At 46.4% G+C, this 22,786-nt stretch overlaps 5 protein-coding genes across 6 annotated transcripts; 3 read left to right on the forward strand and 2 right to left on the reverse strand.

Annotated features, from left to right (window-relative positions):
* Window positions 1-551: 551 nt before the first annotated feature.
* On the forward strand, window positions 552-2,598 carry LOC100831293 (pentatricopeptide repeat-containing protein At5g65560). Its single transcript, XM_003578813.4, has 2 exons — window positions 552-1,567; window positions 2,059-2,598. The coding sequence occupies exons 1-2, from the start codon at window positions 614-616 to the stop codon at window positions 2,059-2,061; spliced, it is 957 nt and encodes a 318-aa protein (XP_003578861.2). The 5' UTR covers window positions 552-613; the 3' UTR covers window positions 2,062-2,598.
* Window positions 2,599-3,427: 829 nt separating this feature from the next.
* Window positions 3,428-7,511, forward strand: LOC104584763 (DEAD-box ATP-dependent RNA helicase 27). The gene is made up of 12 exons (XM_010240354.3): window positions 3,428-3,883; window positions 4,071-4,256; window positions 4,611-4,796; window positions 5,204-5,287; window positions 5,392-5,433; window positions 5,523-5,612; window positions 5,694-5,993; window positions 6,101-6,139; window positions 6,212-6,316; window positions 6,397-6,465; window positions 6,538-6,663; window positions 7,093-7,511. Exons 1-12 carry the CDS (start codon window positions 3,554-3,556, stop codon window positions 7,273-7,275), a joined length of 1,740 nt encoding a protein of 579 aa, XP_010238656.1. The 5' UTR covers window positions 3,428-3,553; the 3' UTR covers window positions 7,276-7,511.
* A 103-nt stretch (window positions 7,512-7,614) lies between these two features.
* LOC104585167 (probable methyltransferase PMT25) lies at window positions 7,615-11,337 on the reverse strand. Of its 2 annotated transcripts, none has more exons than XM_014902823.2 (5): window positions 10,970-11,337; window positions 8,767-10,879; window positions 8,423-8,695; window positions 8,134-8,328; window positions 7,615-8,041 (listed from the first exon to the last, which is right to left on the reverse strand). In XM_014902823.2, the coding sequence occupies exons 2-5, from the start codon at window positions 10,794-10,796 to the stop codon at window positions 7,831-7,833; spliced, it is 2,709 nt and encodes a 902-aa protein (XP_014758309.1). In that variant the 5' UTR covers window positions 10,797-10,879; window positions 10,970-11,337; the 3' UTR covers window positions 7,615-7,830. The 2 variants fall into 2 exon arrangements, with proteins under 2 accessions (XP_014758309.1, XP_014758308.1); XM_014902822.2 differs by having other exon boundaries at window positions 8,767-10,884.
* Window positions 11,338-13,301: 1,964 nt separating this feature from the next.
* LOC100826086 (probable L-ascorbate peroxidase 6, chloroplastic/mitochondrial) lies at window positions 13,302-17,140 on the forward strand. Its single transcript, XM_003578795.4, has 11 exons — window positions 13,302-13,488; window positions 13,578-13,694; window positions 14,091-14,211; window positions 14,287-14,387; window positions 14,486-14,573; window positions 15,418-15,485; window positions 15,581-15,667; window positions 16,344-16,418; window positions 16,499-16,576; window positions 16,664-16,768; window positions 16,856-17,140. The coding sequence occupies exons 1-11, from the start codon at window positions 13,402-13,404 to the stop codon at window positions 16,871-16,873; spliced, it is 945 nt and encodes a 314-aa protein (XP_003578843.1). The 5' UTR covers window positions 13,302-13,401; the 3' UTR covers window positions 16,874-17,140.
* Window positions 17,042-22,095, reverse strand: LOC104584764 (aldehyde dehydrogenase family 3 member H1). Its single transcript, XM_010240355.3, has 10 exons — window positions 21,789-22,095; window positions 21,328-21,396; window positions 20,681-20,777; window positions 18,913-19,119; window positions 18,684-18,799; window positions 18,439-18,543; window positions 18,178-18,350; window positions 17,986-18,076; window positions 17,683-17,832; window positions 17,042-17,584 (listed from the first exon to the last, which is right to left on the reverse strand). The coding sequence occupies exons 1-10, from the start codon at window positions 21,975-21,977 to the stop codon at window positions 17,342-17,344; spliced, it is 1,440 nt and encodes a 479-aa protein (XP_010238657.1). The 5' UTR covers window positions 21,978-22,095; the 3' UTR covers window positions 17,042-17,341.
* Between the last annotated feature and the right edge of the window lie 691 nt (window positions 22,096-22,786).

Below are 22,786 nucleotides of genomic sequence, written 5' to 3' on the forward strand. Positions count from 1 at the left end.
CCGGCCTCCTCTTCTCCCCGCCGGTCTCCTCTCTCCCCTCCCGCTGCCGGCCTCCTCTCCCGCCACCGACCTCCTTTCCCCGCCGGTCTCCTCTCTCCCCTCCCGCTGCCGCCCTCCTCTCCCCGCCGGTCTCCTCTCTCCCCTCCCGCTGTCGGCCTCCTCTCCCGCCGGCCTCCTCTCTCCCCCACCGCCGACCTCCTGCCGCCGACTGGATCTACTGAAGAACGGCCGGGATCTCGCCGGGGATGGGGAGAGCTCATGGGGAAGATTTTTCGGGGCTGCTTCTCGGGTGGGGGTGAGGATAGAGCGCAGAGAAAGAGGGGTGGGAGGTTATGCGAGGTGTGATTTCTCGCCAGGCCCACGCGTTCCGAGCGGAACGCTCTCGTTCTTTCGTTTTGCTGTTATGTGTCGGTTCCGAATCTGAGAAGAATATTTTCATCTGAAGAACCACCTGATTCCGTTCTAATTTTGCGTATTCCAACGGCCAAACGCAGCATGAAAGGCAAAACGAGGGACGGTTCCGTTACTATGAGTGTGGATCGGGACAGGTCTTCGTCGGCATATTTTAACTGACACACACACCCGCGCATCTGCACGAAAGTTCCCCCGCACCATGCGCCGCCTGCCCCCTCCGCCGGCGGCGCGGACCACCGCGCTCCGCAGCTGCACCTCCACCGCAGCCGCGGAAGCCCGCCCGTCCTCTCCCCCCGACCCTTCCCCGCCGCGCCCGGACCCCTCGGACGTCCGGTCCCACAACGCCAGCCTCATCGCGCTCTCCAAGCGCCGCGGGTGCCCGCGCTACCTCGGCCACATCCTCGCCGCGTTCGCCTCCATGCTCAAGTGCGGCGCGCCGCCCGACCGCTGCACCTACAACACGCTCGTCAACGCGCGCTGCAGGCTGGCGCACCTCGCCGACGCCAGGGCCGAGCTGGACCGGATGCGCGGGGCCGGCTTCGTGCCGGACACATTCACCTTCAACTCCCTCCTGCTCGGGCTCTGCAGGGGCGGCGTCCTGGCCGCCGCGTGCGGGGCGTTCGTGCAGATGCCGCGCAGGTGGGGCGTGCACCACGACGCCTTTTCGCACACCATCCTCATCCACGGCCTGTGCGCGGGGGGCCGCGTGGACGACGCCCGCAGGGTGTTCGAGAAAATGTCGAGGGGCTGGTGCAGGCCCGGGGTGCACACGTACACCGCGCTGGTCGACGGGTTGTGCAAGGACGGCCGGGTCGAGGACGCCGAGGCCCTCGTCGGCGAGATGGTGGCGAAAGGGGTGTTGCCGAATGTGGTGACTTACAATGCGCTGGTTGGAGGGTTTTGTCGAGAGGGGAGGTTTGTCGATGTGTTTAGGTTGTTGGATAAAATGGCGGCCGAGGGTCTTGCGCCGGATTGGTGGACATACACCCATCTTGTTGATGGCCTCTATGAGCACGGCGAGGTGGAGCGGGCTGCCAAGGTCTTCCACGAAGTGGGGAAGCACTCTGCGCCTGGAGATAGCGATTACAATGCATTGAGCGATAGGAATTCCATCTTCAATGACATGAAGGCTGCTCTTGATGGAAACTGCAAGGTTGGTGATAGTTGATGAAGAAGAATCTAATTTATATCTAAAGTCTAGATTGTTTGTACTTTCATTTATATTTCATTGGTGGATTATTTTCAGTTGCTAATTCAGATTTGGAGAGTATGCAGTTCAGTTTTTGTACCTTTCTTCTTTCTCAAGCAGATATTTTAGATAACCATTTTAATTACGTTTTGCTTTTGTGAGTGTTCACCTGCGAATCACTCGCAAGAAATCCAACCTACTGCTAAAGAGATTTATAACTGATATATCCGATAGATGATTTTTCTTCATAATTTTGAACCGTGCCTACTTGTTAGAAGGACGCTAATTTCTAATATTATGTGCCTCGGGGTACTCTTTGGAGTTCTGGCTTCGCAATATGGTAGCCTTGTAGGACTTCACTATGCCTGTGCTGTGCTACAGATTACTGTAGATTTTTTTTTGTTACAACCTGAACCTGACTTCCAATTTCTGAATCCAAACTTTGTGCATTGCAGTAAGCAAAGTCTGATGCCGCAAGCTCCAGGGAAAAAGGTGGAGATCTTGAGATCTCTAGTAGAGAAACAGAAGTGCGTCAGAGAAAGTATGATCTGTTACATATTCAAATCTCAGCAGTTCATGTCGAGCTACATGAGATGTAGATAGATTTGTGTTTGGAAGGTACAAGGATGTTTTGTTGAAGAAGCCAATAACTCTCGTCTCCAGTCTCATTCTTGTTACGAGCACCCCCAGCATCAATGGATGGAATCATGGAAGGTTCAATTTTAGTGATGAATCTCTCAGGAAAATATAGAGCTAGGCCATTTTTTAGTGGTGATGTCGGATAGCTGAGTTCATTTCCATGTTGTCCTAAATATATATGGGTGTTTTTTTGGGTTCACTTCATGTGGTATCTGATTAGGGTCTACATGCATGGATGATGTGCACTCAAAATAAAATGTAATTCACTTTTACTTTTACTTAACCCAGGATAGCATTCATTGCTTATGTACGAGATTTTACCACTTTTATCTCATTGGTACAGATAATATCTCCAAGTCAAAGTCCAATTTCTGCATCTCATTGACAATAATAATGCCATTTTGTTTTAATGGTGTCATGGACGTCTGCCAAAATAAAAAAATGTTTCATGAACACGCATATTTCTTCTTCAGTTTTGCAGCGGGAACATAAATTTAGAGCACTACGTAAGCGACATAGCTAGGCATGTTCCTAGGCCAATGTCAGCGTACTGGTGCTACCTGTCTAGATCGCTTGTCGTTGCCATGATACGTAGGAAATACAGATACTCACAACTTTTGCAAGCACAAATGCCCCTTTGAGTTGAGCTTGTCCGGACAAAGCTAATTTCAGAACTTAGGAACCAAAACAACATGCCTTTTGAACTTTTCGAGTGCTAATAACTGAAAAAAGATACTCCTACCGTCTCATATTAAGGACTCAAATTTGTCTAAATATGGACGTATCTATATACTAAAACGGAAATACGTCTGGATTCATGTAATAGAAAGTCACTAATACGAGACGGAGGGAGTACTACTTAACACAGGATTCATAAAACCTGTGCTACAAATTTTTTCTTCTTGGAAGGTGTTGATTTTTTTCCTTACATCTTTTGAGGGATTTTTTTTCCTTGCATCTTTTCACCAGGTTCCGCTATCAAAAGATATAACGAACAAACGTAGAGTTCACGCCACAAAACAGAGCCTAGCAAATGAATCTCAAAATAAATCTTGCACATGTCTCTCCCGTCCGTCCGATGCTCAGGGATGAATCTCAACGGCTGGATCTTCGCTTGCCGTTGGATCGATATCGGTGGCCCAGATGGAAGTGAAACCCTATAAGCACCAACGGCGCCCGTCTCCTCTTTCCTCTCTCGCTGTCGCCAACAAAACCTCCCGCCGCGAAGACCCCAACCATTAAACCCTAGACTCGAAGCCGAGCCTTCCCCCTCCCCCCGCCGCCGCCGCGATTTCCCCCGCACTCGCCACCATGGGCTCCTCAAGGTCGTCGAAGAAGCGGAAACCCGTCGCCCCGCCGCCGGAGCCGGACTCCGATGCGGAGGAGACGGTCCACGACACCGCCGCCGCTGCCGAGGAATTCGACGAGGAGGAGGAGCAGCAGCAGCAGACGGAGGCGGGAGACGAGGGCGAGGATGAGCAGAAGGAGGAGGAGAAGACGGGGAAGAAGCAGAAGAAAATGAAGGAGAAGAAGGAGAAGGAGGGGTCGGGAATCCTGACGAGCATGCTGTTCTCGGAGCTCCCCATCTCCGAGCTCACTGCAAAGGCCATCAGGGAGATGAACTACACCCACCTCGCGCAGGTCCGCGCCCTGTCTCTGGCTGGATTTCACCATCCAAGTTAACCTGCTGCGTTAGTCACTAATAGTCTCCGCGCAAGTTTTTAACAGCATTGAAATTGGTGTTAGTATTTTGCCGTGTTGGTTGGTAACGTGCTGTACCGAATTTACTGTAAATGTCTTGACTGGCTACATGATTTTGTTCTTGTAGATTCAAGCTCGGTCGATACCACATTTGTTGGAAGGAAGGGATGTGATGGGAGCTGCCAAGACTGGCTCAGGCAAGACCCTTGCGTTCCTCATACCAGCGATTGAGCTGCTCTATAACCTGCATTTCTCGCCGAGGAATGGGACAGGGGTTATTGTCGTTTGCCCTACAAGGGAGCTTGCCATCCAGGTATGGTCACACATAGAAACTATACTGCTAGAAGCTTTACCTACATGTGTAACACTGTTTAGGAACCAAATACGACCATGCGATCAATGATAAAAAAAAACTACTGTACACCAAATTTGAGGTTTCTTTGCTTTTTAGTGCTAAATGAGAAGCTATTTAATAGTATAAATCTGCCACATTAGTAAACATATCAAGTTATTTTTCTATAGTCGAGACTCCCAACATATTCACGTTATCTAGAGCCTCACCATAGGTACTTCCATACAGTATCAGTAAAAAGGAACTTTTGAAACCCTCACGCCTTTGTGTTCCCATGTTCTTAGTGATAAGAACTCTTGCTTTCATTTGCTTCAGACACACAATGTTGCCAAGGAATTGATGAAGTATCACTCACAAACTCTTGGATATGTTATTGGTGGTAATGGACGGAGAACTGAAGCTGATCAGCTTGCAAAGGGTGTCAATTTGTTAGTAGCTACACCAGGCAGGCTTTTGGACCATCTACAAAACACTAAGGGTTTCATATATAAGAGACTAAAGGTAAATAACCAGTATTCCCTACTTTCTTCTCAAAGGACAAAGCATATTTGTTTGTGGGAAACAATGCAGATATTTGGATTATCACATTAATGAATCAAGGCGAACTGCAAATTCTATTCTCTGTTACATAGTGAACACACGGTCCATACTTTAGTGTTAATATTGAACTAGACTACTAGAAAGTTTAATAACCTTTTGTAGCTAAACTCCATACCCACCCCATTTTTAATTTAGTGTAAATTTAAAGGATGAATGCATAAATATATTTTAAATTCGTCTCTGTGACATACCTAGACTTGTTCAACTGCTTACCTGTTTGAATAAATATACTCATTAGTGTGCGGTTAGTGCCATGAATGCTTCTTTATTTGTCTCTGTGACATACCTCATCCTATTATTTTTTGTAGTGTCTTATAATTGATGAGGCTGATCGCATTCTTGAACAAAACTTTGAGGAAGACATGAAGCAAATATTTAAACGCCTTCCCCTGGTATATCATCGTCTGCCCATTGGATAATTCTTCCTCGACGTACATGCACAGATTTTCAATTTTTATTCACATTTAACCTTTTTTTAATCATTGTGGATATGCAGAATCGCCAGACTGTTCTTTTCTCTGCAACACAAACTAGAGAGGTTAGTGTAGTTGTCATTTAGCTCAACTTTTTGGTGGATTATTTATGTTTCTGTTGGTTAAATAATGTGTTGGCATTTTGCATCTGCAGGTTGAAGAATTTGCCAAGTTATCATTTGAGAAAAACGAAGAAAGGAAAGAAAAACCTGTTTATATTGCAGTTGATGATGGTAAATCAAATGTAAGGAACTGACTCAGCAAGCTGCTCATCTCTCTATTACTAAGAACTTTTGTACGAAAAGTAACAATAATGCTCCTACAGGCTACTGTTGAAGGCTTGCAGCAGGGTTATTGTGTCATTCCTAGCAACAAGAGGTTTTTGGTTCTATATGCTTTCCTCAAAAAGAAACAGTCTAAGAAGGTCATGGTGTTCTTTTCATCATGCAGTTCAGTAAAGTTCCATGCGGAACTTCTGAATTTTCTCCAGATAGAGTGTGAAGATATCCATGGGAAACAGAAGCAGCAAAAACGAACTACAACATTCTTTAACTTCTGCAAGGCAGAAAAGGGTATCTTGTTATGCACTAATGTGGCAGCTCGTGGACTTGATATTCCTGATGTGGTGAGGTTTTGAGTCTTTTGACTCCTATTTTTTTAGACCAGTGCAATAAATTCTTTTCCCCTTGCTAACCTAATGATATGTCATATGTGCCTTTGCCCCTTGTTTAGGATTACATTGTGCAATATGATCCTCCGGATGAACCAAAGGTTGGTGATTTGTCACAGTTCTCTTCTTCTCATCCTTTTTACTGTACTGATCAATTTGGATTGGACTTTCAGGATTACATTCACAGAGTTGGTCGTACCGCACGTGGTGAAAAGGGCAAAGGAAGTGCATTATTATTCTTGTTGCCGGAAGAACTAAAGTTTCTTATTTACCTGAAGGTAGTAAACCTGTTCTTTCCTTCCCTCACCTCCTCTCTTTCTAAACTCAAGAGAAGTTACATGTTTAATGGTTTCTACAGGCAGCCAAGATTTCTCTCACAGAATACGAGTTCAATGACAAGAATGTGCCGAATTTGCAATCTCACCTGGTAAGTGCATCTTTTGTAATCAATCCACTTTCTGAAAATATGTTCAGAATTTAAAACTCAAGTTATGAGCAGGAAAATATCGTTGGCGAGAACTACTTCCTAAATCAGTCAGCTAAAGAAGCCTACAGATCCTACATTTTGGCATACAACTCACACGCCATGAAAGACATTTTTAATGTCCATGATCTTGATTTGAAGGTACAATGTTTCTCAAAGTTTGTTTTGAGGGCCTCAGTATTTGGTTCTTGTGTACTCATTCCTAACCTCCATATCTATGTTTTTGTTGGACATTACAATTTGTGGTGATAGCTAGTTTGTTGGGTCATATTTGTGATTTGTCTACTGTCTAGTATCTGGTGGTGGGTGCATGTTTGTCTACTGCTTTCGTGGTGGTTTATTTTATTACTATTTGGCACTTTCCAAATAATTCACTGCCCATTTAACCTGAGTTCTTTTTTACCTTAATTTAGCATTAAGTGAGTTTACCCCTGGGTAGTTGATATTATCATTCTAACTGTATGTGATTATTGATGGTTCATGAGAATGAACTGGGTTAATTGTGTGCAATTAGAGTTTCAGCCTTGGCAGGAAAATTTATGACTTATCTCATACCTTGTTATGTGGCAGTCTGTAGCAGCATCATTCTGTTTTAAGAACCCTCCAAAAGTGAACCTCGACTTGGAGAGCAGCGCTTCTAAACGTAGGAAGACAAAGAAAGTAGATGGTGGAGGGAGGAGGCATGGTATCAACGCTTCAAATCCTTACGGAAGGAAAGGCGGTGATGATAGCAGGCAATTTGCAAGATTTTAGAGAGGGCCTTGCAAGTTGTTTGAGATGACGGTGACAGCTGCGGTAACTCAAATATCGAGTTTCGAAGTCACTTGGTTTTGTAAGAGTTTTGATAGATAGCTTTGTATTATGACACTGGTGTATCGCAATTTTCCTACAGAATGGTTCTAGATTTGCTAGCTTAAAACTTGGATTATTGAGAAACAGATGTGCCTGTGTTATTGCAAGTGATATGATAACTTCAGAGCTTCGCTCCATATTTTGTTCTGTTCCACCTGTACTAAAGTAAATATCCATCACTTCTACCTAAACAATTTTTTACTGGGAGTTTGTATGAATTATTGTGTGTCACCATACATGTTTGAGCTGCCGAATTTCCCAGTTCCGGACAAATGACCAAATACAAATCCTGAACTGTTTCCTCGTACAACTACAGAACTCTATAACCACGGCTCACATATATCTTCAGTTCTTCATTATTACAATGTGGCATCCACAGCCAACACAAGTGCCAGCCAATGTGTTCGTTTGCTAATTAACTGTGTACCAGGAAATGTAGGCTCCTGAGCTTGTGTGCTAGCTCTCCACTTCAGTCGGCCGCCACATGGTCTTCTCGAAGCAGAGCAGCCTCTCCCCTTCCTTGGACACGGCCATGCCGACCTTCCAGTGCAGCGTTTTCGCGATCCTCTCGACCTCCTCCGCCGTCTCCCTGTCTTCCCGGACGATCACCTTCCCCTCCGGCCTCAGGATCCGGTCCACCTCGGCCATCACCGGCCGCAGCTTGCACCTGCAAGCCCAAGCAAAGCAATGCTCCGAATCATTCAACAGAGTTGACAATGCATGAAAGGAAACCTTGTTAGCAAGGAGGGTATGAGAGACCTGTCCTTGAGGCTGGAGAAGAGATGGTCGGCGTGGACGAGGTCGTAGGACCTCGGGTACGTGCTGAGGGACTCGCACCAGTCGTGGTACATCCCGAACAGGCCCCTCTCGTAGATGATCGGCAGCGTGTCCGGCGCCTCCACCGGCACGATGTTCATCACCCACACCTTCATGTCCCGCAGCGCCGCCGCGAACCTGACACACCGCCGGCATCGCCATTGCCATTGTCATGTCGATGCTCATCGAATCAAATCAATCGATGCAACGAGGAAGAAGATGATGATGTTACCCGCCGTAGACGGAGCGCGTGTCGATGACGTTCCGGACGTTGCCCCAGTCGATGCCCATGCCGGCGAGGTAGGACCCATTGACGGCCTTTTTCCAGTGCGCCGTGTCGGACGCAAAGTCCTCGGGCGCCGGTTTCCCGTAGACCCCCACCTGGCTCTCGTTCAGCCAGTAGGGCGCCGTCGTCAGCCTCTCCGGCCACTGCACCGGCCACCGCGCCCCGCGCTCCCCCTGGCCCGTGGCCACCCTGTGCATGCACGTCTGCAGCGTCACATTCCTGCAACAAAACAAAACCCATCGTCAGAGCAAGAATTACGATCAACTCACGGAGAGATCTCGATCACGAACCAGACGGCGTTGGGGTCATCGGAGCCGTCGCAGAGCGGCGGCGACGCCGACGAGTTCCTCTTCCCATAGCACTCATTATCCTCCGGCTTCTTGAACACCACAAGCGCCGTCTGATCCAGTTCATCGCTCGTCCGATTCACCATCTCCCAGCACATATCCTTGGTCACCTTCTCCATGGCCTTCCAGATCCCCACATTCTCCTCATCCTTCCTGTACACCGGCGTCGCCGACCAAACAAACAAACCCCCAGGCCGGAGCACCCGGTCCGCCTCCACCAGCAGCCGCCCGCCTTCCTGATGCCACGGCACACGGCACCTGGCGCAATGCACGAGGTCGAACGCCCCCGCCGGGAACGGCAGCCGTTTGGTCCCCATGACGGCGAGCACCGCCGGGATCCCGCGCTCCAGCGCGAACTGCACCTGCGCCTCGTGCTCGTCTTTCGGCGCGAAGGACATGGTGAGCGCGTCCCGGTCGAACAGGTAGCCGCCGAAGCTGGCGACCCCGCAGCCGACGTCGAGGACGACGCGCGTCCGGGTGCCCCAGCGGACGTTCGCGGCGTCCGCGTCGGCGATCACGTCAAGGTAGTGCGCCGCCCCGTTGGTGAACTGCGTGCCGCCCCCCGGGAAGACGAGGTGCTGGCTGTCGTTGGAGAGCCTGACCCAGTTCTGGTTGCCCTTGTAGGAGGCGAGCTTGGTGTGGGGCACGTTGGCGTGCCAGATCTGGTCACGGCTCTGCGGCCATGGGATCGGCCGGCGGTAGCCTTGCGGGAGCGGGACGAGGCAGGAAGGGGCCGGCGACGGGCAGTGGCGCTCCCGGTGCTCGTAGTGCTTCGTGGATTTGAGGGATTTGATGGCGGATTGGTTGTCCAGGCAGGGGATGTAGTCGGCGCCGGTGCTTGTGGTGCTGTCGTTGTAATTGCAGAGCTTGAATGTGTAGGCGGATTCGTCCGTTGATGTCTCGTTGTTGGGAGTTTTGTTGGGAGTGGGGGATTTCTTCTTCTTCTTCGACGACGGCGTGGATGACTCGTCGGACTGCGTCGGGAACGTTGACGTGTATTTGTTGTTGTTGTTGTTGTCCGTTGCCGTTGCCGGGGAAGTCTCGTTGAGGAGCTCTGCCTGGCCGCTGGGCAGAAGCTCCGCCATCAGCGCTTCTTCTTCTCCTGCGTTGTTGTCGTCCTGCGCCGTTGCTGGGGAAGATGTCTCGTTCATGAGCTCCGCCTGCAGCCCGCTGGGGAGAAGCTCGGCCATTGTTGTTTCTTCTCCTGCGTCGTTGTCGGTGACGGCGTCGGAGTCGACGACGACGGCGGGCACCGAGTTATCGTCGCTGGATGAGATGGTGCTGCTGCTGTTGTTGGTGGGAACCGGGTCGGCTTCCTCGAAGACGATCGCCTCCGTGCCATTGTCGCCGCCGTACACCACCGCGAACGTCTCGTTCTTGGGCGCGTCCGCGTCGCCGCTGAGCTGGTCTCCTCCCAAGGTCTGGTTCCTCGACGCGTCCTGGTCGTTGACCTGGTCGCCGTCGAGGTTGCTGTTCTGGTCGTTGAAGGCCGTCTGGTTCTTGTCAGGCTGGTCAACGGTCTCCTCCCCCTTCGTCTCCGTCGCCGGCGCCGCATTATCGTCCTTCTTCTTCTTCTTCCCGTCCTGGCCGCTTCCAGTTCCAGCCGTCTCCGCCGTGCCATTGGACGCCGCCTTGCCGCCGCCGGCGTTCGCCGTGTCTCCCGGCGGCGCGCCCTCCTTCATCTGCGTGGCGCCGCCGCTGTCGCCGTCTTGCTTGCCGCCGGCGGTGGTCAAGTCGACGGCGGAGTGGTCGTCGTCCTGGGCCGCGGACTTGTTATTGACGTTGCTGCTGGTGGACGACGAGGCCATGATCCAGGCGCCGACGAGGCAGAGGCCGACGAAGAGGAGGATGGTCGCCGTCGCGCAGGACGACGACGACGACGACGGGCGCCGCCCTGATCCGGCGACGGGGGCGCCGCTGCTGCTGATGTCCAGCGGCAGCCTCTGGTACCGGTCCCGCTCGAACAGCGGCATCTTGTCGGTCGGTCGATCGATTCCCCCTTCGATCCTTTTTGTTTTCTCCCCAGCTAGCTCATGCGCTAGAACGATCCTCCTAGCTTAGCTTCATCAAGAAACAGAAATTAAGAACTTTCACAAACCGATTACTCCGGATTACTGGAACGTTTACATCTCAATCGGCGACGCACCTGAATGGAACAAGATCGAGGAATCCCTGGACGGCGGTGAAGGCGAGACCGACGCCGGCCTCCTACCGGCAGCAAAAATATATACTACCACCAACACCAATGTCCAATGCGGGCTATTTGATCTCGACCGAGTTTGCTAAATTAATGTCGCCTTTACTTTGCTTCGAGAACACTAGTATCAAAATCAAATAATCAAAGTCAAATGGATCGATCTAGCTAGCTACCCCGTTTCTATTTCCCAACAAGAAGCAATGGCTCATGCCTCGTCCATGCATGCATCTTCGTATCCTTCTTCTTTAATTGGGGGGGTGGTGGTGAAATGAGAGCTGATTCTGATTGGGTGGAGGGGAACAAAAGCCTAGGAAAGCGCCAAGTGATTTCAGGAGTTCCGAAAGAGGGGCCGTCGGACCGTGAAACGAAGGACGACACTAGTCTTTCTCCGGCCTTAATTTGTGGCAACACCTTCGCCGGTGTCCGTGCATCGATCCATCCATCGGTGCCGTAGAGGATAATTTGGGCAACTTCATTTTTTTTGGCTGGAACATAGATCCTAGTTCAACGCAAGCATATGTCTCTCGGTGAGGATGTATATCGTTCCTACCCAGCTATGACTAAATGATAATTAAGCCGGACGGGACCGAACTCAAAATGCAGCGATCGCAAATGCAGCAGTGGCACGAGGAAGAGTGGATGCATATCGGTCTTGCTGCGGCCGGCCATTGACGCGTGCAGTGGCCGGAAGCAAGCTAGCAGCTTGGAAGCCCCCGATTCAACTTTTTCGGCCAAATCTCCTGCGCTCAAGGCTAAAAATCATTTTGAAAAAGGGCGTATGTTTCTCGGTCAACTTATTTATAAATAGCTATTTCTCGGTCCATGGTCATAACCGTTCAATTAAGATTTTTTTTATCATTTATATTTATATGAATCTCGCATGAATCTCAGTGATTGGATTGGATGATTGTTAGCGTCAACTTAGAAATAGTTATTTCTCAGCTGCCTTAGAAATAGCAAAACCGTTTTGAAAAACCCTTTCTACATCGCGTTTCATCGTTGACTCTTTAATTCCTCACCGAGATCCCTTATTCCTTCTTCGATCATTGACCGGAGCCATCGATTGCTCAATCACTGCGCCGACCATTCTCCTCGTCGTGTCGCCAAACCGCCACTCGTCTATGTCTGTGTCTCTGTCTCTCAGTGGGAAAGGAGAAGGCAAGGTGAATGATTGAAGAAGGAAGATAGGTCGGGGGAGAAGAAGTGACTTAATTTTGAAAAAAATTTCATTACTAGAAATTATCAAAAAGAATAGGAAAAAGATAGTCCCATCCAACAATAAAACCTGGCCGGGTTCGTCTGACAAAAATAAAACGCAAGTGAGTAAACTAAACCTAACATTCTCCTCGCTGGTGACAGTTAGAACTAAAGTGAGTAAACTAAGCAAGATTATGGTACAGAGTCAGCAATTAGCAGGTGCAAGGACTGAAATGAGTATTTTTGACTGAACGATCCTATCCATTGATAACATGTGATACTTCCTCCGTCCAACAAAAGATGTCTCAAGTTTGTCAAAATTTAAATATATCTAGACATGACTCAGTGTATGGATGTATTCAAATTTAATCAAAGTTGAGACATCCTTTGTTGGACAGAGGAAGTACTTAATCAGCACGGAATTTAAATAGTTGCACATTTCAAAATTATATATGTGATCTTTGTTTTAGAAATCTGCAATTGACAGCAAATTCGTACTTATTTTATTTAAACTCTATTTCTCTCTCTCTTTTTTGAGGGTAAGTAGGTTTCACTGTAATTCATTGGAGGGGAAATTGTACATGATAGAGAAAACGAAAAGAAGAAGAAAAGAGGGAAAAAAAGGAAGAGGGAACCCAAGGCTCCAGCAAGAAGTTCTACTCATCCATAACAGCCTCCCTGAAGAGGCAAATATCACTCTTAATTAATTAATGATACAACCACACAGAAAGATTCCTTGTTAAAAATGTGCCAATTTCTTTCCTTCCAAATATTTGTGAAGATTCTTTGCTTTTTCCCAACCTCAGCACCTTTCTCCACCATGTTTTCAAATAATTTGATCTTGATGCAATGTCATCATGGGACCAATTTCGCAATTTTTCCTCATTTCTTTCAACCTTAAATTTCATCATGTGCAACTTAGAAATTACTGCAGCAGCGAAATAGAACACCAAAAAAGAGTGGTAAAACGCAAATTTGTCGGTTGTTTTGTTCTACCGTTTTTTTTCCTTTTTCTTTCGTGAGTTTTTTTTCCTTTGTTCAGTTGTCGTAGTGTCTTGTGTCAGTGAAAGCCTGATTGTAACAGATTTTCCGTCGTCCATTCCTTCCTTCCCTTTCCCCAAACACGCGGACCAACGAACTACCCCAAAACCCTTCTTCCTTCTCCCCCCGCCGCCGGCGCCGACATGGCCGTCCACCACCACCTCCTCCGCCGCGGGCTCGCCGGCGGGTCCCCCCTCAGCCCTCTCCGCGGCCTCTTCCTCGTATCCCAGGTACGCATGACCAGCTGCTCCCGCCCTCGTCCATCACTCCACGCTGACGCGTCGGTTCCTGACCCCTTCTTGGCCTTCCCTCCTCGAAGGAGCTCGGGCGGCGTCAGGCGAGCTCGGCGGCGGCGGGGGATGCGGCGGCTGAGCTGAGGGGCGCGCGGGAGGACGTCAGGCAGCTGCTTAAGGACAAGCACTGCCACCCCATCCTGGTATCGTACACACACACACAATCTTGCAATTTTTCATGGAAGAACGATCGCACGTTTTAAGCTTATTCGAGTTCGAGCAGAGGAATGTCCGCGTTGGGCTTAAGAATAAAGATTATCTTCTGTCAGTTCAGAAATTTTGGTCACTTATGGTTTGCTATATGCTTAGTTCACTTACTTAATATGCTTGTTATACAAGAGGAGGATGCTGTGAGTACTTATTGGGGCTGGGTGAACTAGTCTGTAGCATGTCCAATGCACAACTTTAATCCACTTGCTGTTCTTTGTTGTATGTGGATGGTCCCTGGTTTTGCATTTTCTTGATCCAACGTTAAAACTGATGCACTCTCTCCAGATGCCTCTGTATGGCATTGTTTCCTGAACTGCTTCTGGTTTCAGGTTCGGTTGGGTTGGCACGACTCTGGCACTTATGACAAGAACATTAGCGAGTGGCCAAAGTGTGGTGGAGCGAATGGCAGCCTGAGATTTGAAATCGAGTTAAAGCATGCCGCTAATGCTGGTAGTGCTTCTCCCCCTCTTGTAATCTTTTGCTTCATATGATCAAGGGATGGTTCTTAGACTAATTGTACTGCAGGCCTTGTGAATGCTCTGAAGCTGGTTCAAACCATCAAGGACAAATATGCCGGTGTCACTTATGCAGATCTGTTTCAGCTTGCCAGTGCTACTGCCATTGAGGTCCTTCATGGCGCTTCAACCTACTGATGATGATCATCATAAAATGTTCTTTCTTTATATTAGCAATGATGTGATTGAATTGATTTCTCTCTTTTCAGGAAGCTGGTGGCCCCAAAATCCCCATGATCTATGGAAGGGTTGATGTTTCTGCCCCTGAACAGTGCCCACCAGAGGGGAGACTCCCTGGTTAGTAACTAGTATCTATAACCCAACTTACTCTATACGCCAATTTAGCTTATCTGGACATCTGTGTCTAGAGCTAGAATTTTACACTGCACCTTTAGTTCCATATGATATAATTTCTTCATCATATACTAACAAGATCTCAGTGATGGAAGCTATGAATAATTATCTCGCAAACTTAAATGGATCACCGACCAAAACATTAACTAACAACCTCTCATCAAATTTGGACTGTGTTGTTTCCTAATTCCTGTGCTACTTCTCTCTGCTAGGTTCCTAAAATATTAGTATAAACTTTGATGAGAACAGTACGGATACATGATGGACCTTCATTGTTCACGTGAAGGAAAATATACTCCCTCCGTTCCATAATTCTTGTCGAAATATTACATGTATCTAGACACTTTTTAGGAATAGATACATCCATTTTTGGTCAAATTTGAGACAAGAATTATGGAACGAAGGGAGTATTTAGCTAAAACATGTATTAAAAATTATCGCTATTCTTTATTCCATTTATTCATCTGTTTGATATAAACTTATGAGCTACCACATGCAATGTTTTAGAACTACCTCGTGGAGGTAATCTGCTTCAGGCTGACATGCCTCCTTGAGGATATCACCTGTATATAGGTGTTCATTTATCTGTAAGGTGCACTTTGGTGCACCCTATTCGAACACTAACAGAACATATTGATGCCATACCAACATCAACCTTGTAAAAAAAATGGACTACAGTGTTACATTTTTTATGCATGTTAGTGCTATAATATATTTTATGGTAGATTTAGTTATCAGCAACCAGCATTACTTACATGGTTATATTTATACTTTGCCACCATTCCAGCTGCTGGTCCGCCTTCACCTGCTGAACATTTGCGGGAAGTATTCTACAGAATGGGCCTGAATGACAAGGTATGCAAAGACTGCTTTATTCCACCTTTTAACTATTCTGTAGGAGTACAAGATAATTCTGCATTTTCTTGTCTCATTTGTTTTGTGATGTGTAGGAAATTGTTGCATTGTCAGGAGCACACACACTTGGACGGTCAAGACCAGAGCGCAGTGGCTGGGGTAAACCAGAAACAAAATACACTGTACGTAAATTACTGCTGTAGCTCATTGTTCTCATTTTTTTCTTTGGACATGCTCATTGTTCTCATTCAAAAGATGCCTTATTTATTAAAACATTTGTCAGAGCACTAGCTGAATGACGCATGCACTGCTAGAGTAACAGAAGTAATAAATATAAATTATGAATAATCCAACCACGTGGCATGATTGCCATTCAAATCCGACGGTTTCAAAATTAATTTACACTTACTTAGAAATGAAAAGGCTGGAAAATATTTAGATTTTTTGATAAAAGTTAAGCAGCACTTCATTAGTTCCTTGCATATACACATCCTGCAAAAGCACGCTTACAGATTGCTATTTCGTGCTACGTGCTGCCAATGCATTTATTTTCATTCGGACAAGAAATTGTCATGTGTTTTCTTTCCATGATTCACAAGAACAAACATAAGACATATTTTATTCGTGTACACCGCTAGTGGCATTTATCAATATTATTGTGTGTCTTCAACAGTGAATGAGCTATATGAAAATGAACTATATTCCTGTCACCATCACTAACTTCTCTACTACAGAGCTTATCTTTTTACAAATATGTTCTTGTCGGTAGTACTTAGTACCATTATGTTCTCACTGAAGAATGTTGTGAATGGTATATCATATTGTTCGCGTAATTGATTGCTGTACTTGACTTGCCAGAAAAACGGGCCTGGTGCAACTGGTGGGCAATCTTGGACATCTCAGTGGCTCAAGTTTGACAACAGCTATTTCAAGGTAAGATGCCTTATTTGCTATATGCTATAGTAATACCTGCAATTATGTTAACAGCTAAATAATACACATAAATTTTTCAGGATGTTAAAGAGCGACGAGATGAGGACCTTCTAGTTCTGCCTACAGATGCTGTGCTCTTTGAGGACCCATCATTTAAGGTTAGTGATGATTCTCATATTACAAAATGAACTGCACATATTTAGCTGATTCTCTGAACTGTATTTCGTGTGTTGCCATGCTTGAAGATTTATGCTGAAAGGTATGCTGAGGATCAGGATACATTTTTTGAAGACTATGCTGAAGCTCATGCTAAATTGAGTAATCTCGGGTCTAAGTTTGATCCTCCGAAGGTAAATGAGATTAAAAGAAATGATTCCTTAGAGCTAGGAAAACATGCTATAAGTTCATGCCGACATGCTTACATTGAAATTATGCAGGGTATATCACTGGACTAGCTGACATCAACTACTGATGAACTGCATTTCTTGCAATAAATTTTGAAGCATATGGTCATGGAGCTTGGTTCTGGTTTTATGACCGCTCCAACATATTGGATCAACGAGAGCAGTATTTTGAGCTGTGTGCACCACTACGAGAAATAAAAGCAGCATTGAACAATTCCAGCACCAAAGATTTGTTACATTTAAGATACTTGTTGTACGGTACTGTATCGAGATCCTACATGGTGGTGATAAAAAAAAAATCAAGCAGTTGGTCTTTCACTCTTGTGTGATATTCCTCAGTCCCAAAATAAGTGACGTGGATTTGTATAGATTGTTATACAAATTCACGTCACTTATTTTGGGACGGAGGGAGTACTTTGGAACAGAATTGAACCTGACCCACTATCAGATTTCTAGCTTTTGTTCACATGTAGATTTCACTGGATTTTACATATACCATACTGAAGATACCAGCTATTGTCATTTCCCTCTTGGGAACCCCAGGAAAGCCTGAATCATGTCTCCCAGTTTGCCCTCAAGCACACCCTTCATGATCTTCAACTTTGGCTCCGAGTAGGGTGGGTACCTGGCTTTTGCCTCCCCGAAGAAACCTCGGTTCAGGACGGCTTTCTTGTGGCTGAAAGCGTCAAAGCTGAACTTCCCATGGTAGGCGCCTGTGCCACTCTCCCCAACTCCTCCAAATGGCAGGTATGGATTTGTGAGCTGCAACGTCACAAACATGATCAGATTTCACACTCTTTCGGTCTTCCTTGTGTTCCAAATGAGCCTTGATCAGGCCTAGAGGGAAGGGCGTTGGTTACATGTATGCTGGTGTCGTTCAATAGCATTCCTCCTGCAGAAATGCTTCTCTCAAACTTGTCCTGGAGCTTGCTGTTCCTGCTGAAGAGGTAGGCTGCAAGAGGCTTGGACATGGAGTTGATGAGACCAAAGCACTCATTGATCTTGTCAACCTGAGAAGAACACCGTTACAGATGCGTTAACTGAGATGCACATCATGTATCACAAAGGCCTGCACCCTATTGTACTAATCTTCAGTAGAGATTTGTCCGAGTCAAGAAATGAACTAAAAACTCATGAATCTGAGAAGGATTAGGTTCGACGACCGTGATGATAGGAAGGAACGGCCCGAATATCTCCTCCCTCATAATCGCCGAGTCGAGAGGTACATCTAAGAGGATTGTAGGGGCGATCTTTCTGTAATTCGATAAACATTTGCGCAGGTCAGTCAAACACACATGATGATTCAGAAGCATTTTGTTGAGTTGGTACTGCAAAAAACTGAGTGGTCCACTCACAGCTGATATGCATCCATCTGACCGCCAAACACGATCTTCTCAAAGACCATCTCTTCGTCCATCAGGGTCTTCAGCCTGTTGAAATGGTTCGAGTTCACGATCCGTGACAAGTCCGCTGATCCCAGTGGATCCTTCCCGTAGAACTTCCCCAAAACTTTCTTCAATTCCTCGATCTTCAGAATCACAACAAACAAAGAGTTAAATTTGTCCATATTTCAAAAACGAAAGAAAGAGAAATCAGAAGAAGGAGAGTTGTGTAACCAGCTTGGGGGCAAATGATGATGTGGTTATGATGAAATCAGGAGCAATGCAGGCCTGGCCATTGTTGCAACCCCACTTTCCAGCAGCTATCCTCTTGGCAGCAACCTTGTAGAAGAAGCAAAACAATACATAAATAATTAAAACACCGATGAAACAAAAATACAGCAACTAATTAACAATTCCATACATATTTGCCAACAATAATTCAGGCTAGAGAAGTACTGTCAAGATCAAAATGTTTTTACATGGAGATCGACGGTGGAATCGATGACCAAGGGGCATTTGCCGCCGAGCTCCAAGACGACCGGCGTCAGGTGCTTGGCCGCCGCGGTCATCACGATACGCCCCACTTGACTGTTCCCTGCCATATTCCCCGGCCGTCCCACACACATAATTATAATTAACGTTGGATGGATGTCAATGCCATGAATTTTCAGGGAGGAGGATAGAGCTAGGCGCTGTCAGTGAAGTGACCTGTGTAGAAGATCTTGTCCCACTTCTGTTCGAGGAGAGCGGTGGTCTCCGGGACGCCGCCCTGGACGACCTTGACGCAGCGGCCGTCGACGAAGCGCGGCAGCAGCTCCGCCAGCAGCGACGACGTCGCCGGCGCCACCTCCGACGGCTTCAGCACCACCGCGTTGCCCGCCGCGAGCGCGCCGATCACCGGGTCCAGCGACAGCACTGAAACGAAACGAGATAATACTAAGATGACAAAAGAAAATAACAACACAGTTTTATTAGATTTGTAATTTTAGCAAAATTGGCATTTCAGCGTAATGCATGATAGTACCTCCGATCCTTGTTAATTGAGAAAATATTACATATATCTAAACGTTTTTTAGGCATATATGCATTCATATTTGAGCAAATTTGAGACAGTTAATATGAATCGGAGCAAGGGAGTATTAAGCAGGGTTTTGGCGGACGGTATTTTGGGTTACTGCATCCCTCCCATTGGCAAATGGGTTTCCTGGACAAATGGGCGGGATTTTCCGGTTATCCCAAATCCTAGTCCTCAGAGGAGAACAAAAAACAGGGCCCGGTGGCTAAAACCTTGATACTTCATGAAGACATAAGATGCGGATATGAAAGTGATTGGATGTCGATCCAAAGTACAGAGAAAGACGACTGGGTTAATGTCGATCCAAATTTAGGAATAGACAGTGTAGTAATGTCGCTAAACTGAGCTTTTAATTAGTACGAGTAGTAACAGAAAGGTCAAATGGTCAATTGTTAACCAAAATATCCAAACCTGGCATAGTACGTAAACGTTGTCATTAGTGGAACGGAACTCCAGCCATTTTTACGATTCACATATATAGGTAACCAGTTGTTACGTGCAAACAAACTCTAAAGTCCTAGTACATGAAAGATGCATGACGGGGACATATGGAAGGAATTAAATGAAGCAACATTCGATTCATGAACAATTATGATGATGGATTTGCGTCCCTCCTTCAACTAACTAACTAACTAACTGAACCTGATCGATCAGGCCAAAGCATATGCATGTGTTCTCCATCGATTGGTATAGAATAGACTACAGTAGTACAGTACTAGAGAGTGACAACTGTTGCTCCTTGAATGCTGACGGCGACGGGTCGGAGCTGCAGGACGCCAATCAAACAACCCCTTTTGTTTTCTTGCCACAGTAGAGTAGTACTGCCAGTGCGGATGGATGCTTACGTGGCATACTTATACGTATACATCAATCGTAGTACTCTCCGATCCATATTACTTGTCGAAATATTACTTTTTTTAAACATAAAAGTAGTACACAAATGCATTGGCATGCCAGGTGCATGAGCATTATATATTTTGCATGTGAGATCGAGTTGAGAAGGTAGTTCCATCCATGCTTAACATTAACATAATGTGTATATATATATCTCACCTCGTACGTGCACGCATGATGCATGTGCATTCGGTTCAGGGGCGTGCGTACGTGCATATATGGTTGTGCCACGTCAGTATAGATTCCGTTTTTGCTGATGTCGCTCACTTGTTTTCTTGTTTTTGGGATTGTAATCTTTTGGATATATAGCTTACGACGTTTGTTTTCTTGTTTATGTATTAGTTGATCTGAAGTTCTGAACTTAGCTAATACTCTGAAGTTCTGAACTAGCTAGAATGATTGGACTAAGCGCTGGTTTCAAAGTTCAGTACAGTAAACCCGTGTTGGAGTATGTACTACTACTAGCTAGTAGTAGCAAGGTGAGTCTTAATTCACAGGCTGGCTTACAGAGAGGGTAGTTCCAGGCGGAGATGATGAGCACGACGCCGAGGGGCTCCGCCGTGATCCTCGCCGCCGACGGGAACGTCATCAGCTTGGCTTGAACCTGAGAATTAATGAGAAAGGTAGCTATCTATGCTTAATTAAAGAGGACAAGAATAACTAAGGAAGTACTAGAATATAATGATACTGGTTAGCTAGCTGTCGCAACTCGATCGCCAAGTACAAAGCTACGTACACTGCCTGGCTATGGGTAGGTGTGTGTAGGCTTTTCTGTACATGGCTAATTAAATAGACGCTGGCTACACAACAGTAATATTGTTACCGATGAATTACGCATGCTAGAAGCAGCATCATCTAACTGTATATCATGGACGGCCCCAGAAGAAAAACGAGTGCATGGTATGGCAAATTATTTGAGTGGGGGCACCTTTTTCATATATAATTTCAAATAATTTAAAGATTTGTCCTTGTATATATCATGCCAATTATGATCAAGACTAGCTGTCATGATTTCATTCTAATTTGCATGGATGGTAGAATCGAGATGTTGGCAAGCATCTATTCACATATAGGTACAGATGAAACCACGAAATGCGAAAGAGATCTCTGGCTAGAAAACTTGCACAATAGAATTCCTATTGAGATAGCCTTACCTTTTGGGGTTTCATCCATTTCTTGAGGTTCTTCAAGGCGAACAAGCAGGACGACTTGATCAGAGATATCTGCGTCATCACAAGTTGACATGTAGCTAGATGGATAAAAACAGCAAATACATGCATATTTTCCTAGTACTCGGCAATGACCCAACCATGACAGAGTAAGAAATATATACGCATCCAATACATGCTTGTGCTGTGTAGAATTCACCCATGTTTTGGCGAATCGTCAACCAGAGTTGCAAATACAGCAGAACAGAGGCATTAAAGAACCCAAGGTTCCCAGATCAGTTTACCAATCTAGTACAGACCAAATTAGTAACCAAAAAACAAAAAATCTCTGAACATGAAACCCCGGCGAAAAATCTGATCGATCTCAACAACGAACAAACCAATATATATCAATCGATCGACCAAAGAAAATAGGGAAGTTAGGAACTTAGGATGGGATGTTTTACTTCGTGGAGGCAGGCCTCTGTGCGCGGCTTGGCGAGGTCGGCGTGCAGGGCGTCGCACATCTCCGCCTCCATCTCCGTCGCCATCCGCAGCAGCCCGCGGAGCTGCGCCGCCCGCCACTCCGCCGCCCGCGTCAGCCCCTCCTCGAACCGGCCCCGGAGCTCCGCCGCCCACGACCTGGCATCCTCCATGCTCTTGCGCGCCTAGTAATTAACCGGGTTAAAGCAAATTAATCAAGCCTGGTTAGCAAGCAGCTAGAGCTTGGTTTTGTTTGTTTTGTTTGTTTGCAGGAATGGAGGAAGGTTTGTTGTGGCAAAGGGCCGGCGCGGTGTACATATAGGTGTGTGCGCTCGCGCCATAATTTTTTTGTTTTGTTTTGAGGCCATAATGGTACTAATATTTTGATGGCAGTTCAGTGGAGTTCAATTGGTCGTGTTGTTTTGGACTAATCGTTTTAATTTGCCCTCTCCATCGAATTAATTTGGTCCACGAAGCCTTAATTAGATGCCCTAAAAATGTGGAGTACGTAGTACTACTACGACTAGTCTACTGATTAAACTTTTTTTTAGGGAGGCTACTGATTAAACTTAATTGATCGCTTAAGCTTAAGCTTAATCTTGTACATCCTCCCACCTCTCTCACATTTGTTCGGGCCATGAATGTGCACTCCTCTCCTCGGTCAATCCTGATTGAGCATGGACATAATCCGTTCGAGGTCTCTCTGTTTTTTTTTTCCTCACAGCATCCAGCTCTCTCTCCTTTGTCAGAAGACAATAATACATCCGTAATCAAAAAGGGAAAGTATCGAACCTTGACTAACCACAAGCTGCTTAAGCTGTTATTTTTTTTTTCGAGAACAAGCTGCCTTTTTTTTTTTTGTTGAGAAACCGAGAACAAGGTGCTTAAGCTGCTATCAGGCCGTGGGCGTCCAGTAAGCTGATTAGATGGGCTGGGATTTGCGCCGGCCTCGGGGCCCATGTCTACTTACCAAAAAAAGATC

The sequence above is a fragment of the Brachypodium distachyon genome, chromosome 4 (assembly GCF_000005505.3).
Source record: "Brachypodium distachyon strain Bd21 chromosome 4, Brachypodium_distachyon_v3.0, whole genome shotgun sequence".
Classification (NCBI taxonomy): Eukaryota; Viridiplantae; Streptophyta; class Magnoliopsida; order Poales; family Poaceae; genus Brachypodium; species Brachypodium distachyon.

Coding starts and splice junctions, on each gene's coding strand:
- LOC104584763 (XM_010240354.3), top strand. CDS start 3,554: ATGGGCTCCTCAAGGTCGTCGAAGAAGCGGAAACCCGTCGCCCCGCCG. Junction 4,257..4,610: donor CAAGGGAGCTTGCCATCCAG/GTATGGTCACAC, acceptor CATTTGCTTCAG/ACACACAATGTTGCCAAGGA. Junction 5,994..6,100: donor GACTTGATATTCCTGATGTG/GTGAGGTTTTGA, acceptor CCCCTTGTTTAG/GATTACATTGTGCAATATGA.
- LOC104584764 (XM_010240355.3), bottom strand. CDS start 21,977: ATGGAGGATGCCAGGTCGTGGGCGGCGGAGCTCCGGGGCCGGTTCGAG. Junction 18,351..18,438: donor CATCATTTGCCCCCAAGCTG/GTTACACAACTC, acceptor GTGATTCTGAAG/ATCGAGGAATTGAAGAAAGT. Junction 18,077..18,177: donor CAGATGGATGCATATCAGCT/GTGAGTGGACCA, acceptor ATCGAATTACAG/AAAGATCGCCCCTACAATCC.
- LOC100826086 (XM_003578795.4), top strand. CDS start 13,402: ATGGCCGTCCACCACCACCTCCTCCGCCGCGGGCTCGCCGGCGGGTCC. Junction 13,695..14,090: donor AGCACTGCCACCCCATCCTG/GTATCGTACACA, acceptor TTCTGGTTTCAG/GTTCGGTTGGGTTGGCACGA. Junction 14,388..14,485: donor CCAGTGCTACTGCCATTGAG/GTCCTTCATGGC, acceptor CTCTCTTTTCAG/GAAGCTGGTGGCCCCAAAAT.
- LOC100831293 (XM_003578813.4), top strand. CDS start 614: ATGCGCCGCCTGCCCCCTCCGCCGGCGGCGCGGACCACCGCGCTCCGC.
- LOC104585167 (XM_014902823.2), bottom strand. CDS start 10,796: ATGCCGCTGTTCGAGCGGGACCGGTACCAGAGGCTGCCGCTGGACATC. Junction 8,329..8,422: donor ACGCGCTCCGTCTACGGCGG/GTAACATCATCA, acceptor GCGGTGTGTCAG/GTTCGCGGCGGCGCTGCGGG. Junction 8,042..8,133: donor TTCTCCAGCCTCAAGGACAG/GTCTCTCATACC, acceptor TTGGGCTTGCAG/GTGCAAGCTGCGGCCGGTGA.